The sequence below is a fragment of the Sus scrofa genome, chromosome 12 (genome assembly GCF_000003025.6).
Source record: "Sus scrofa isolate TJ Tabasco breed Duroc chromosome 12, Sscrofa11.1, whole genome shotgun sequence".
Taxonomy (NCBI): Eukaryota; Metazoa; Chordata; class Mammalia; order Artiodactyla; family Suidae; genus Sus; species Sus scrofa.
In genome coordinates this window covers 24,318,751-24,333,046 of record NC_010454.4, presented here as the reverse complement: position 1 = coordinate 24,333,046, position 14,296 = coordinate 24,318,751, and the positions used below count along the sequence as shown (strand labels likewise).

The window sequence follows — 14,296 nt, the reverse complement described above, 5'->3', positions numbered from 1 at the left end:
CCCAGTCGTACATATATATATACGTACATATATATTCTTTTTCTCCTGTTATCTCCCATGGTGTGTTGTTGTTTTTGTTTTGTTTTGTTTTGTTTTAGTGCTGCATCTGTGATATAAGGAGGTTCCCAGGCTAGGGGTTCGATTGGAGTTACAGCTGCTGGCCTGCGCCACAGCCACAGCAACATCAGATCTGAGCCAGTCTGTGACCTACACCGTAGCTCATGGCAATGCCAGATCCTTAACCCACTGAGCAAGGCCAGGGATTGAACCCGAAACCTCACGGTTCCTAGTCGGATTTGTTTCTGCTGCGCCACAATGGGAACTCCCCATCGTGTTCTCTCACAAGAGATTGGATATAGTTCCCTGTGCTATTGTTTATCCATGCCAAATGTAATAGTTTGATTCTACCAACCCTAGACTCCCAGTCCATCCCAATTCCTTCTTGTCCTTGGCAACCTCAAGTCTGTTCTCCATGCCGTTAGACTTGCATGTCTTACGATTTAAGAAATATATTTTGTAAGGCTCTAGCTGCCATAGATGGTGATTCCTCTGATGGATCTGGGCAGAGTAAATTGGAAAATTTCTGGAAAGATTTCACCATACTAGATACCATTAAGAACATTTGTGATTCATCATCAGAGGTCAGAATATCAATAGTAATAGGAGTTTGGAAGAAATTAATTCCCAGCCCTCACGGTGAAGGACGTGTACATGTGGTAGGAATAGGAAGGCAACTAGAATTAGAAGAGGAGTCTGAAGAGTGACTGAATTGCTGCAATCTCATAATAAAACTTCAGTGGATAAGGAGTTGCTTCTTATGGTTGAGCCAAAAAAAAAAAAAAAAAGTCTCTTGAGATGGAATCTATATCTGTAAAGATGCTGTGAAGATGTTGAGGTGACAACAAAGGATTTAGAATATTACACACTCATTTGATAAAGCAGCAGTAGGGTTTGAGAGGACTGACTCTAGTTTTGAATTTGTGTGGGTAAAATGCTATCAAACAGCATTGAACCCCACAGAGAAATTGTTTGTAAAAAAAGTCAGTGTATGTGGCATAATTTCATTGCCGTCTTATTTTAAGAAACTGGCACAACCACTCCATCTTTCAGAAACCACCATCCTAATCAGTCTGCAGCCATCAACATAGAGGCATGACCCTTCAACAAAGAAAATTGTTGAAGGTTCAGATGATGGTTAACATTTTCAATAGTATTTTTTTCATTAAGGTGTGGATATTGGTTTTTTAAGGCATAATGCTGTTGTGTGTTGCACACTGTATAGACTAACGGTATAGTGTAAACAGCTTTTATATGCACTGGGAAACCAAAAAATTTGTGAGACTTGCTTTACTCTGGTGGTCTGGAGGTATGCCTGTATTCAAAAATAGAATGCCCATCGTGGCACAGCGGAAATAAATCCGATTAGGAACCGTGAAGTAGTGGGTTTGATCCCTGGCCTCACTGCGATTGCTGTGAGCTGGCATTGCTGTGGCTATGGTGTAGGCCGGCAGCTGTAGCTCCAATTAGACCCCTAGTCTAGGAACCTCTATATGCCAAGGGTGCAGCCCTAAAAAGACCAAAAACCACAAAACCCCCAAAATACCAGAATGCCTAATATTGTGTCTGATACCTGACTGACTTCTGTGTGCAAATAGCATTGTTCCTCCTTTCCCATTTTCTAGCTCCTAACTGTAGGAGTGGAGGGGCATCCAGGGGAATCACAGCTATGCTCATTTTTCTCTTAAAAGAGCTATGAGTTTGACTCTTGCTTAGATTCATTGGGACACTATAGAGGAATTTTGAGTTCTTAAAATGGGCATTTTCTCAATAGGTCTCTCTGGCCTACTTGCTAGGCACTTACTGCCACCTGAGTTTTCCTCTCCTGCTACTAAACAGACTCATTGGCTGATTGAATGTCAGCTTTGGTTAATTACTGGCTAGCTTTACTGTGCCTAATTCAGAGGCTACTGCTTCTTCCTAGAAGGAGATGAGGTTTTCAGAATTTTGATTGCCACGACAAGTGTTATTTTAACAGAAAAAAAAATCTAATTTTCCTTTTGGATAGGTGCAGTCATGTTTGCTCTCAAGAACAAGTGCTATTCTTTGCCTGCTTCCTTTCACGGTCAGCCGAAGGAATAGCAAGATTCATCAGCAGTCTTTGGTTAAATTGCAAAATAATAATTGACAATCACCTTTCAATAACCAAGGTTACTATAACTCCCTACATTAGTTTGGACTCAAATGGGAAGATATTCCCTTTCTCAACAGACAGAAAGGAAACAATGGATTATAGATAATCCCAAACCAGTAACGGTCCCTTAACAAGCCCTCTGCGAAGTAAGTGTATTTAAGAAAGTAAAGGTGAAGCATTCTATTACTCCCGCAGTAAAAGATAGAGGGGCTAGGGAGGGAAGGGAAGCATAATCTGTGGTTGTAATTGAAGAGGAAGAGTACCAGCACAGATGTGTGTTTTTGAACTTTGTGGACAGGGGCTTTGGGTGTTGTCTTAGGCCACACTAAAAGCACTCAGAACACCTCAGAAAACACTTCTTTGTGCCACTCAGGAAAAGTTCAGAATACCTTTAGTGGAAGAGGTATCTGTATTTTTTCTTACCAGACATTAAGTTTCAGGAAGACTGGGCCCATTACTTATTCTATTGAATCTCCAGTGTCCAGCAATGTCTAGAATTTTCTAGTAGCCAAATGTTTATTGTAGTAAGTCAGAATTGCTCATATATGCAGACATAAGAATATGTCTCAGTATAAACCTAAACATCTGTGGATATTATAACTGATTCATAGTGGTGAGTCTGACTTTTAGGAAAAGTTTGTTATATTTTGTACAGTCTGTAGATAAACTTTTTCTAAAATACATTCTGTTTAAAAATACTAAACAATGTATTTTAGAATACATTAAACATGCCAGTTTAAATATATTTAGAAATTTCTGCTTTCACGAAGTAAGACTTCTTTCTCCAAGAATGCTAGAAATAAACAGTTTAACCCCTAATTGGCATTGCCTTAAATTCAAACATGGAACATGCTAGTACTACTTTGGATCATCTGCCATACTCTTCTTTTTTGGCTGCACCCATGGCATATGGAAGTTCCCAGGCTGGGGATCAAATCTGAGCTACAGCTGTGACCTACTCCACAGCTGTAGCAAAGCCAGATCCTTAACCCTCTGTGCCACAGTAGGAACTCCTCATTTGTTATACTCTTGAGTCTTTGTATTTCAGTCTGGGTGACTAACAATTTGTAGATTTCAGCCAGTTTTATACGTCAATTTTGTTGTATTGGTATCTTATGGCGCCACCTACTGACACATTTGTAATCGTAAGATTTTATGCATACCAGCAGTCAAAAGAGTTATATAAAGGACTGAAGAAAATAGATTTATAGGGGACTGGATTTTTAGCACTGGAAAAACCCTTAGAGGTTACCCAGCCTGAAAGTATACTTTATAAAAGATTAAACTCAAGTTCTATTATGTATGATATCTACCCCATTTTTCCCTACTTATTTCCAAATTCATTTAGAGAATTTCATGACCATTCTGGTATTTTTGTGAGTCTTTCTCAGCCTTGGAAATAAAACGTAGGAGTTCCCGTCGTGGCGCAGTGGTTAACGAATCTGACTAGGAACCATGAGGTTGCGGGTTCGATCCCTGCCCTTGCTCAGTGGGTTAACGATCCGGCGTTGCCGTGAGCTGTGGTGTAGGTTGCAGATGCGGCTCGGATCCCGCGTTGCTATGGCTCTGGCGTAGGCCGGTGGCTACAGCTCCAATTCGACCCCTAGCCTGGGAACCTCCATATGCCGCAGGAGCGGCCCAAGAAATAACAACAACAACAACAACAACAAAAAAGACAAAAAGACAAAAAAAAAAGAAAGAAAGAAAAAGTAGAATAAAAAGTTAACAAACTCGAATTAATGGTAGCATTCAGAAAAGACTGCATAAACAACTTTCAAGAGATTCAAAAAGAGATGGTGTTTTAATGGTACAGAAGAATGCGTATGTAAAATGAAAATTAAACTAGATGTTTAATAAATAGGACAAGCCATTTCCCACAGTAAAAATGCCAGTTTAGTACTGTGTTGAAATTGGAAGACATTTGGAAAAGATGAGAAAGTATAGATCAGAGGAATATATGTATACAGATTTGGTATATAGACCTTATTTGGGGTGGATTGTTTTGCTTTCAAATTAATGTAGTATTTTAGATACTGTGAGGAAAGGGGTATTGGGAACTTTTTAAACTTAGAATGGTTATAAAAATTTTAAGTGTATAAGCAAGAATAAAGAAGTTTGTTTGGCTGGGAGTTCCTGCCATGGAGCAGTGTGTCAAGAATCCGACTGCAGTGGCTTGGGTAACTGAGGAGGTGCAACTTCAATTCCTGGCTCTGTGCAGTGGGTTAAAAGAGCCTGCATTGCTGCAGCTGCGGTTCAGGTCTCAGCTGCAACTCAGATTCAGTCTCTGGCCCAGGAATATCCATATGTCTTGGATGTGGTCATTTAAAAAAATAATTTTTGCTGTGAGATTAGTTGGGGCTGTTTTAGAAATTTTTCCAGTTGGGGAGTTCCCATTGTAGCTCAGCGGAAATGCACCTGACTAGTATCCTCGAGGATTTGGTTTCGATCCCTGGCCTCACTCAGTGGGTTAAGGATCCAGCATTGGCTGCAAGCTACAGCTTAGGTAGCAGATTCTGGCTCAGGTCTGGTGTGGCTGTGGGGTAAGCCAGCAGCTGTGGCTCCAATCAGACCCCTAGGCTGGGATCTTCCACATGCCACCAAGCGGCCTTTCAAAAAAATTTCTAGCTGGACATATCAGAAAAGTCTTGTGTATTGAAGATGAATAGTCGTAACATCTAATAAAAGCAGCTTGAGCTATTAAAGTCACCTGTGATGTCCCTGGTTTTCTTATCTACATGCTTCCCTAAGAAGAGTATACCTTAATGTCCTTTTTATTTCCCTTATCATTTTAGCAGCGTCACCCTTTATACCAGAAAGCTGGCGGGCACTATGGGGAAAAAACAAAACAAGAAGAAAGTGGAAGAGGTGCTAGAAGAAGAGGAAGAAGAATATGTGGTAGAAAAAGTTCTTGACCGCCGAGTGGTAAAGGGCAAAGTGGAGTACCTCCTGAAGTGGAAGGGGTTCTCAGAGTAAGTGTCATTACCCCAGGGAAATCCGTTCATATGGTCACCAACTATTTCTTAGGAGACTGGTAATGTGCAAGACCTAGGGTGCTCTGATCAGTACAGTGCGACTCAGGCCTGGTTTTCGTGGCTTATAATCTAATTAGGAAAAGGTCTACGTACACAAAGTGCTATCATGTAAGACAGTGATTTCCGAGGAGCAGTTTTGTGTGTGGCTTTAGACTGATCCAAGTTTGCAAAGAGTAACTTTCTTTTGAAGGAGGCAAGTTTCTAAGCTTTGAATTTGTACTAAAAAGCTCCCTACTGCCTCCCAAGAAATTTCAGTTTTGTCAAGTTCTTGCCCTTGAACAGAATTGGGTTATTTGTTATCTTTAACTCCTCTTTTCCAAGGAAACCAGCTTGTCCTCTGTGCTTCTTAGTGTGCGGTTGCTAAACTTTGAGTGGGAGGTGTGACTCGTGTGCCTCTGGTTTCAGTGAGGACAATACATGGGAGCCAGAAGAGAACCTGGATTGCCCTGACCTCATTGCTGAGTTTCTGCAGTCGCAGAAAACAGCCCATGAGACAGATAAATCAGAGGGAGGCAAGCGCAAGGCTGATTCTGATTCAGAAGATAAAGGGGAGGAGAGCAAACCAAAGAAGAAGAAAGAAGAGGTAAGGGTCGAAGTAAGAATTTTTACTAGTTGTGAATTCATATTGCGGTCACGGAAGCTGAAAGCCAGATCATTAAAGCACTTTTTGTTCTGCTGCTGCTTGGATCTCAGCAGCCAGCTCTCAATCCTTTTGGAATCTTGGATAGGCTAATGCTTAAAAATGTTTGGGGGCTCACTCATGAAGCCACATGATCTACTCTTATTTTATCTGAGGTTAAAGAAGCAGTTGTGAGCATTTATTTTCTTGAAATTTGTGTCCCTTTTTTACATATGGGAAAACCTCAGGCACTTCAGATCTTGATGGGATGAAATAATCACTCAGAATTGTAAAAGACCTGTGACTTTTTTTTTTTCCTTTTTTGAGGGCTGCACCCCTGACATATGGAAGTTCCCAGGCTAGGGGTCTAGTAGGAGCTATAGCTGCTGGCCTACACCACAGCTCACATCCACACCAGATCCTTAATCCACCAAGCAGGGCCAGGGATCAAACCCACATCCTCATGGATACTAGTTGGGTTTGTTAGTGCTGAGCCAAAAGGGGAACTCTAAGGCCTGTGACTTAGAGCCAAAGGATTGGTGAAATACTGGCAAAAGGGTTAGATTACATTATCAGAGAAACAGTAGAGGCTCCAGTCTGGAGAACAGTCCCCATATATTTAAAATTGTTCCATTCATCTGGTTTTTACAGTCAGAAAAGCCACGAGGCTTTGCCCGGGGGTTGGAGCCGGAGCGGATTATTGGAGCTACAGACTCCAGTGGAGAACTCATGTTCCTGATGAAATGGTGAGTCTGCCAGTGGCTCTGTGTGGTGTTTTTTTTCCTTCTCCCCATCTGTTTCATGCCAGAAGAAAAGAGCTGGACCTTTGAAATTTTAGTCGCCCAGGTGTGAAATCACTAAGATGGCATAGTCATTTGATAGCGACCCTCGGCTGACTGCCCACCTGGACTCATGAGTTACAGGTAGGGAGCCCTTAGGATTCTCAGATCTTTGCCCATTTTTTTAGGAGGTGAGAGAAGATCTGGAGTGGAGAGGGTATGGGGAGGAATCACTTCTGTAAATAAAGAGAAAAAAAGGAAATGTGATTGAACCATCCTCCCCTTCTACCACCTCCTTAATAAAGGTATGGCTGGCCCCAGAATCAGAAATTCTGTTAACTTCTTCTTCTTTTTTTTTTTTTTTTGGTTTTTAGGTCTGAACCCACGGCACATGGAGGTTGCCAGGCTAGGGAACCTACAGCCGCCTGCCTACACCACAGCCACAGCAACACAGGATCCGAGCCGTAACTGTGACCTACACCACAGTTCACGGCAACACCAGATCCTGAGCCCACTGAGCGAGGCCAGGGATCAATCCCGAAACCTTCACCACAACAGGAACTCCAAGTTCTTCAGGGTTAGGAAAGAATTTCTGCTTTTTGTCCTTGATTATTAGATCCTTTCCAGTTTTTACAGATTCTACAATTGCAGGATCTGCCAGCAGGGGTCAGCAAGGCCCCTTTATTCTAATAAGCATAGAGAAGCCTTCCTTTTTTCCATTATAAGAATAAATACCAGTGGCATTAATACTCCATGAAACAGCTTAATGAAAGCAGTTGACTTGAGAATCTTTAGAACTGTAATTAATCCAAAATTTTCTATAATATTCTGTCCAAAAGAAGGCTTTCTTCCCTTTTTCTTGTTGGAAATGCTTGTTCTCTCTCCCCCGACCCCACTCCCTCACCCCTGCCCAAAGTAGGGCCCAATCGTTGTCCTTAAAATATAAACTAAGAGTGACTAATTCTAAGCCTTTGCCAAGGAAGGCAGCATTCTAGGGACTTTGTTCTTTTGTCAGTCTACAACCTTCTCTGAAACTCATATCTGTAGTAATTCCTCTCCTTTAGAGGGTGGCAGGAAAATTGGCACAACATTTTAAATCAACTATACTTTAATGAAAAAAGAAAGTGGCAGGAGAGGACTAACTTGAACACTGAAAGCATTTGTCACAACTGGCTAAACCCTCTTTTCTTCCCTTGCTTTCCCTAGGTGTTTACCGAATCTTGACCTTCTTTTAGCTGATTTATTGCTAGCCTGTAGGAGAAAAGTTCATTTTTAAGGTGCTGCATATGGGGGAGAAGAATTAACACCAGGAATCATTCAGTCCAACTAGAGTACACTTTCTCTGTGTGCATTCCACCAGTGTGAGCAATAGCAGTACCTCCACATTGCTTAATGTTACACATATTTGGTTGGCTTGCTAGTATGTGTAAAGATTATAGCTGAATGTAACTCTGCAAGTTAAGATTGAATGTTGATTATAAAACCAAGTTCATTTTAAAGTGATTTTTCCTTGAGAGTTGGAGACACTTGTTCATTTGCCAAAGTAGCTATTTCTCTGCAGTGGAATGACCGAACTTACCTCAGAGGCTGTTGCTGAATTGGCAATAAGGGGCAGCCTGGAAGTTCCCGCTGTGGTGCAGTGGGTTAAGGATCTGGCATTGCTGTCAGTGCAGCAATTTTTAAAAAGGAGGGGGGCAGCCTTCTTTGACTTCCCATCCTGTTTACGCCCCTTTTCCCTCCAGTTCCCTTGTCTGTTGTTGAAAAACATACCTTACCAGCTTTCTCTTTTCTGGGTCCATGGGGCTGTGTGGCCTTGGTGTACCTGTTGCTGGGGTTCCAGAAGTTTGGGGTGGTGCCTCGTCAGAGATCCCATCATATGTATCTGCTGTCTGCTCTGTGCTATATTGCCTCCACCTAGGCCAGTGATCTGAAGATGGAACTTACTCCTGAGTGCCTTGTAATATGTCTGTGATTTTCAATTTTTGAGAATACTTTCAAATTCAGAAAAATATAGAGAATTATGTAACAGTCCCTTTATTTTCTACCTCCTGGTGTTGAAGCACCATTTCAGAGCACCTGGGAGTTGTGGTCTATCAGTGTGAGCATGGCACTTGGCAGTACCAAACAGTATGGTTAGGAGTCAGTGGGGACGTGTCCACCTGCATGGGCTCTGGCCAGAGCCAGATTGGTGTTGAATCTTCGTATCCATCATGGTATCAAATACTGCTATAAAGCCAAGGTTGCCCCATGGGCTTTGGACAGCTGGGATAAAGCTTTGGAAGTATTCCCTCCGAGAATCTGAGGGTCATGGTTTATGTGTGTGGCCTTTCCCAGAAGTTGAGAGTTAGCTTCTGACAGAGGGTGTCAGTGACTAAAAGCTGTTAGTAAATGCCGCTTGGGGCATGTTATCATCCTACCCTGGCCTGATTTTCTGGAATTAATATTTTTAAAGCCCAGTCCCTTGGGTCATCCAAGTTAGGAGACGACCAGCACCTGGTCTCAAAGTGTCTCTGTGCTTTGTTCTGCAGGAAAAACTCTGATGAGGCTGACCTAGTCCCTGCCAAGGAAGCCAATGTCAAGTGCCCACAGGTTGTCATATCCTTCTATGAGGAAAGGCTGACGTGGCATTCCTACCCCTCGGAGGATGATGACAAAAAAGATGACAAGAATTAACTCTCCTGAGTACCAGCCCCTGTCACATCTGACTGTGGGTTTCGAGTGGGGAAAGAAGCAGTTCTACTTGTCTTGACACCATAGAGGTGGCTTGAGAAGATGTCCTTTGAAGAGCCAGTATAGTTTCTGTGCCCTACAGCAGCCCAAGTGCTTTAAAGCCTTTCCATGCTGTATAGTTTGCACACCCATCCCGGTGGAGGGGAAGGAGGGTCAGTGTTTCAAGGCAACCCATTCTGAACTTTCCTGAAAAAAGCAAAGGGCCTTCTATGAAGGACAAAACTTGCAGAATGGGGTGTGGGAGAGCAAAAGATACTATAGATCTTCAAAGAGCATCTCCACAACCCACAGCCTTCTTCCCAATAGTGTTAACTCTGCATTTTTACAGCGTAGCATGTGTGTAGTTTTTGGCTATTACAGGTGTATTATTTGGGGTGGGAGGGATGGGGTGGGAAGGAAGGGAGGATCATTTTTGTTAAAATTTTGGGGCCTGATCGGGGAAGTGGTGAAACAGAGGAGAGAACAACTAATGATGATTTGGTTCTGTGCCCAGAATATTTTATCCCTTCAAAAAATGTCATTGGCAGCCTAAATGAGGACTGTGAGAGACTTTAAAAGCTGTGAATGCCTGAAACTCATAAGCCAAGGTGTTCCCTGCCTGAGCTTAATGCTGTTCCCAACAAAGGACTAAGCCGGTGAAGAAGTTACCAAAGCTGCCATTTGGGGGATGGAAACTCGTTGAGGAGGAAAAATGTTCTTGGAGTGAATACACAGGCAGATCGTTCTGCCTTAGAGGTGCTAATTCTTGAAATTGACAAGGAGACCCTTTCTTTTCTACTTACGAAGTTACAGATATCAGCTTGTCCATCCAAGCCACTGGCTGAGGTATTTGGGGAGGGGGCAGAGGGCAGTCTAGGAAGTAGGAGAGTAGGGAAAGACAAGGGCCTGTGCTCTTAAGAGTGGAAAAACTCTTGAAGCCTCTGTTTTTTGAACTTTGATCTCTGAAACCATTGGTGGCAGGGTTCAGTCACCGACAGCACAAGTTCCCTGAATCACTTCAAGAGTAGAACAGTTTCAAAAGCCCTGGTCTCAGGAGAAGATTAAATTTTCATACTGGGGCAGCGGTTTACTTTAAAACAAAACAAAACAAAAGTTTGGGTTGTTTTTAATCCTAAGAATTAACCAATACCCAAAATGCTGTCTTGAATCATGAGATCCATCAGTTCTTGACATCGTCTAGACCTGCATCTAGAACGCCATTGTAAAATCTTCTTAGGCATGTGTTAGGGTTCTGTGACAACTTTGTTTAAATGTAAACTTCATACCAACACTGTCAGTTTTTGTCTTAATAAAACTATAGATTTATAATCCTTGATTTTTGTCTTGTCTTGCCAGAAGCTTTCCATGCCTTTTATTACCTTATAGATTGAGCCTATTTGGGAACAACTTCCACACTTGGATGGTTTTATTTCTTAAGTACTGTAGGCTTGAAAATCTGGTGCCTGGTGTGAATCTCTTAAGTGGTCTCACCATATTAATTTAGCAAATATTTATTGAGCATTTATCACTGCTATAGGGATTATAAAGATTGTTACAGCATTCTGTCTTCACACTGCTTAAAGTTTGTTTAGCTCTCTGTGACCTGGTAACATTTATGAACCATGATACATTTGGAAGCATGGGTTTTAGGGGTAGGTTTAGATCTTGGCTCGTGTATTTCGTAGATTTGTGTGACCTTAGCTAAAATCAGCTTCTCCAAACTTTTCGGGAATTGGTCGTGTGTTTTGATCAATGAATTCAAATGTCATCCATTTTCTTTTCCTTTTCTCTTTTTTTCTTTTTGTCTTTGGTCTTTTTAGGGCCGCACCAAAGCACAGGGAGGTTCCCAGGCCAGGGGTCGGATCTGAGCTGTAGCTGCCTGGCCTACACCATAGCAGCAGCCACAGCAGCAACGTGGGATCCAAGCCTCATCTGCGACCTACACCACAGTTCACAGCAACGCCGGATTCTTAATAACCCACTGAGCAAGGTCAGGGATCGCACCCTCGTCCTCGTGGATACCAGTCGGGTTCATTAACCACTGAGCCATGACGGGAACTCCATTTTCCATTTTCTTAATTTCATTTTCTGCCTATACTTCCAGAGCCAAAATGGAACTAGATTCTTGTCACTTATAAAAGGGAAAATGGGATTTCCACTGAGAGCAGTTCAGCTCTACTAACTAGTACAAAGCATTTGTTCCAAATAAACTGATGCATACTTTTTTCAAAAAGCCTCCCACAAGTCTGGGGAAACATAAGCAAAGTGGAGCTTGGGACCTCTTTCTGCGCAGAGGTCGCAGAAAAGCAATCTGTATCTAAGAGAGTGGGGGCGGAAAGATGTATCTGGTTCTATTTTCCATCATCACATGCACTGAAATTAGCCTTCAGCCTGTGTGTGTGTGTCCAAAATGGGCTGCTATTCAGTTTTGGCCTTAACCTTTGGAACCTACTTCACTGTCACTGCTGGCCTTCCTGAGCCCTTTTTAAAACCATATCATTCTTCCCCAGGGAAGACACTGACCTTGATAATGCATGCAATGAAAATTGAAGATATATACAATTTCATTATCTTTAACAGCCCTTTATCACATTTCTGTATTCAATAGTTAAGGGTAAACTTTTCTTAAGAAGTTGTTGAAGCCACTAATGATGCCAATGTTAAGGGGGAAAAGGCACAACAAATCTTGCCTGCCTCAGCAAAGTATTCAGAGAGCATTTCTTCAGGCAGTGCAAAAACATGTTTGTTGGATGTCTTCAATCATCATCATAAACCTCCAGCCCAGGAGTTGAAGAGGAGACCCAGGTTGTTACCTTCGTTACCATTAGAGAAGAACCGGAGCTCACTAATTTGGTGTCAGAATCATCAGAACCTCTCCTTCACTGCCTTCGGCTGAGTTGCAAGTTGGTACAGTAAGTGGACGATATAATGACTACAGGAATAATAACAAGTGACAGTGCTCAGAACAATTGTGTCTGCTTTTCTGCATTTGAAAGTCTGTCTGGTTTTTGTTTGTTTTCCCACCCCTGGCATACGGTGTTCGCAGGCCAGGGATCAGATCCAAGCATCCTAAGGCATAGGTGCTGTAACACCAGATCCTTAACCCACTGTGCTGGGCTGGGGATCGAACCTAGGGCTCCCATGACGCTGCTGATCCCGTTGCACCACAGCAAGAACTCAAAAGTTTTGACTACCAATTATAAATAATGTCTAATAGTTGAGTTTTATGTGCTTATTTTCAAATACAAGCTTATATTCAGAACTCATTCAGATGCAGCTCATTGATTTTTTTTTTAACGCTTGGCTACTTGGTGTTTGACCTTATGTACACAGCACACCTTTACAGTCTATGGCCTGTGGCATTGAGAATCTGTGTTACAAAGTAACTCTTTCCCTCACAGAGAAAGGGGGATGGTAGAAGAAATTGCTACTCCAAAATAATTTGGTGGAATTGGAACGCTAAAGTCCCAAATTTCTGCAGTGACTCCAAATCCTGAACTAAGTATGGAGCTAGGTTCCATCTGAGATCAGATTTATCTGATCAAGTCATAATAATCTGATGTGTAAGCTCGGTCTTTCTGATGAGGACATTCTCATTTAAAACTTGCAACTGTTAGGAAGGGACTGCATCCAGCCTCAGTGTCTTCCCTCCCCTAGAATTTCGGGGAAATACAAAATGCCACTGCCAGGCCAGCATTCAGCTTAGTAAAGGGAGGAGACTTGGCTGCTGCTTCCTTGCCTTTTAACAGCAGGTAGAGGTGTCCTGGTGTTCTGGCATGTGGTGAGGAAGTTTAATGGAGGAGCTTGAGATCCTCAGACAATTGTCAGCCTCTGGTCTGCACATCACTTTGGTTTGACTGTCCAGCAATGAGGTTTTGTCCACAAGTTATTGTAGCCAATGTGTTCAGAGTTCCACCTCTCATATGGATGACTTTTAATCAACCTTGGCCTTGGGAGCTTCCCATTGAAGAAACTGCTGAATATTGAAAGCAAATGAAATGTGAAGCTGAGAATGTAAAGCATATTTGGCCCTCCTTTCTGGGGCAAGTAGAGCAAGGCATCTGTTTCTAAGACTTTTGGCGGGGGGGGCCTAGGCCAGTGAGGTGGCAGAACTCTGAGGCAAGGCTAAAATATAAGTTTACAATATGTGCTGTTTATATTAAATAGCTTGTGTTAATTCACCAGCAGGTCTGAGTGCATTCTGACCATGTGGTTTGTGATAGCACCAAAGCTACTGTTCCTTACGGACTTTAAAATCCCAGTGGATGGAGTTCCCTTATGGCACAGGGAGGTAAGGATCCGGCACTGTCACTGCTGTGGCGCTCTCTGGTCATTGCTGTGGTGTGGGTTCTATCTCTGGCCCAGGAACTTCCACAAGCCGTGGGCAGGCCCAAAACAAAACAAGTCCCAGTTGACTTTGACCAATCCTGCACTATTTACTGTTTGCATAGCCACAGGTCAGCCTGGGCAACTTTGGGGACTGGCTCTGGGACACAGGCCTGGTTTCAGCTACTGCTTCAGCCACTAGCTGAGGCTTAAGACAACTTGAGTTAGCCTCATTAAATTTGTGTTTAAATAAAGGAGTTCCCATCGTAGCTCAGCGGAAACGAATCTGACTAGCATCCGTGAGGATGCAGGTTTGATCCCTGGCCTTGCTCAGCGAGTTAAAGATCTGGTGTTGCCATGAGCTGTGGTATGGTTCGTGGATGCGACTCAGATCTTGCATTGCTGTGGCTGTGGTGTAGGCCAGCAGCTATAGCTCCCAGTCAACCCCTAGCCTAGGAACCTCCATATGCGGGTGCAGCCCTAAAAAGAAAAAAAAATTGTGTTTAAGAGGCAGAGTTCAACTCTTTTTGTCTTTGCTCCATCTTTCTCCAAGTGAACTTGATTTGTTTCCTTGCACATACTGTGCAACCTCTTCCATTCTGTTGTTAGGCTGGAAAAGAACCAGCTTTAAGACTTGCTG

General features: G+C 42.7%; 1 protein-coding gene across 6 annotated transcripts in view; it reads left to right on the top strand.

Annotated features, from left to right (window-relative positions):
* CBX1 (chromobox 1) overlaps positions 1-13,943 on the top strand; it is a 31,954-nt gene extending 18,011 nt beyond the window's left edge. For 2 of the 6 annotated variants that reach the window (XM_021067108.1, XM_021067106.1), the window contains exons 2-5: positions 4,984-5,160; positions 5,629-5,806; positions 6,494-6,588; positions 13,516-13,943. In XM_021067108.1, coding sequence (XP_020922767.1) covers positions 5,021-5,160; positions 5,629-5,806; positions 6,494-6,588; positions 13,516-13,858 — 756 coding nt within the window. In that variant the 5' untranslated portion in view covers positions 4,984-5,020 and the 3' untranslated portion in view covers positions 13,859-13,943. Of the gene's footprint in view, positions 1-4,983; positions 5,161-5,628; positions 5,807-6,493; positions 6,589-9,149; positions 10,667-13,515 lie in introns of those variants that run through there. The other 4 variants (XM_013979992.2, XM_003131538.4, XM_021067105.1 and 1 more) reach the window with 3 other exon arrangements.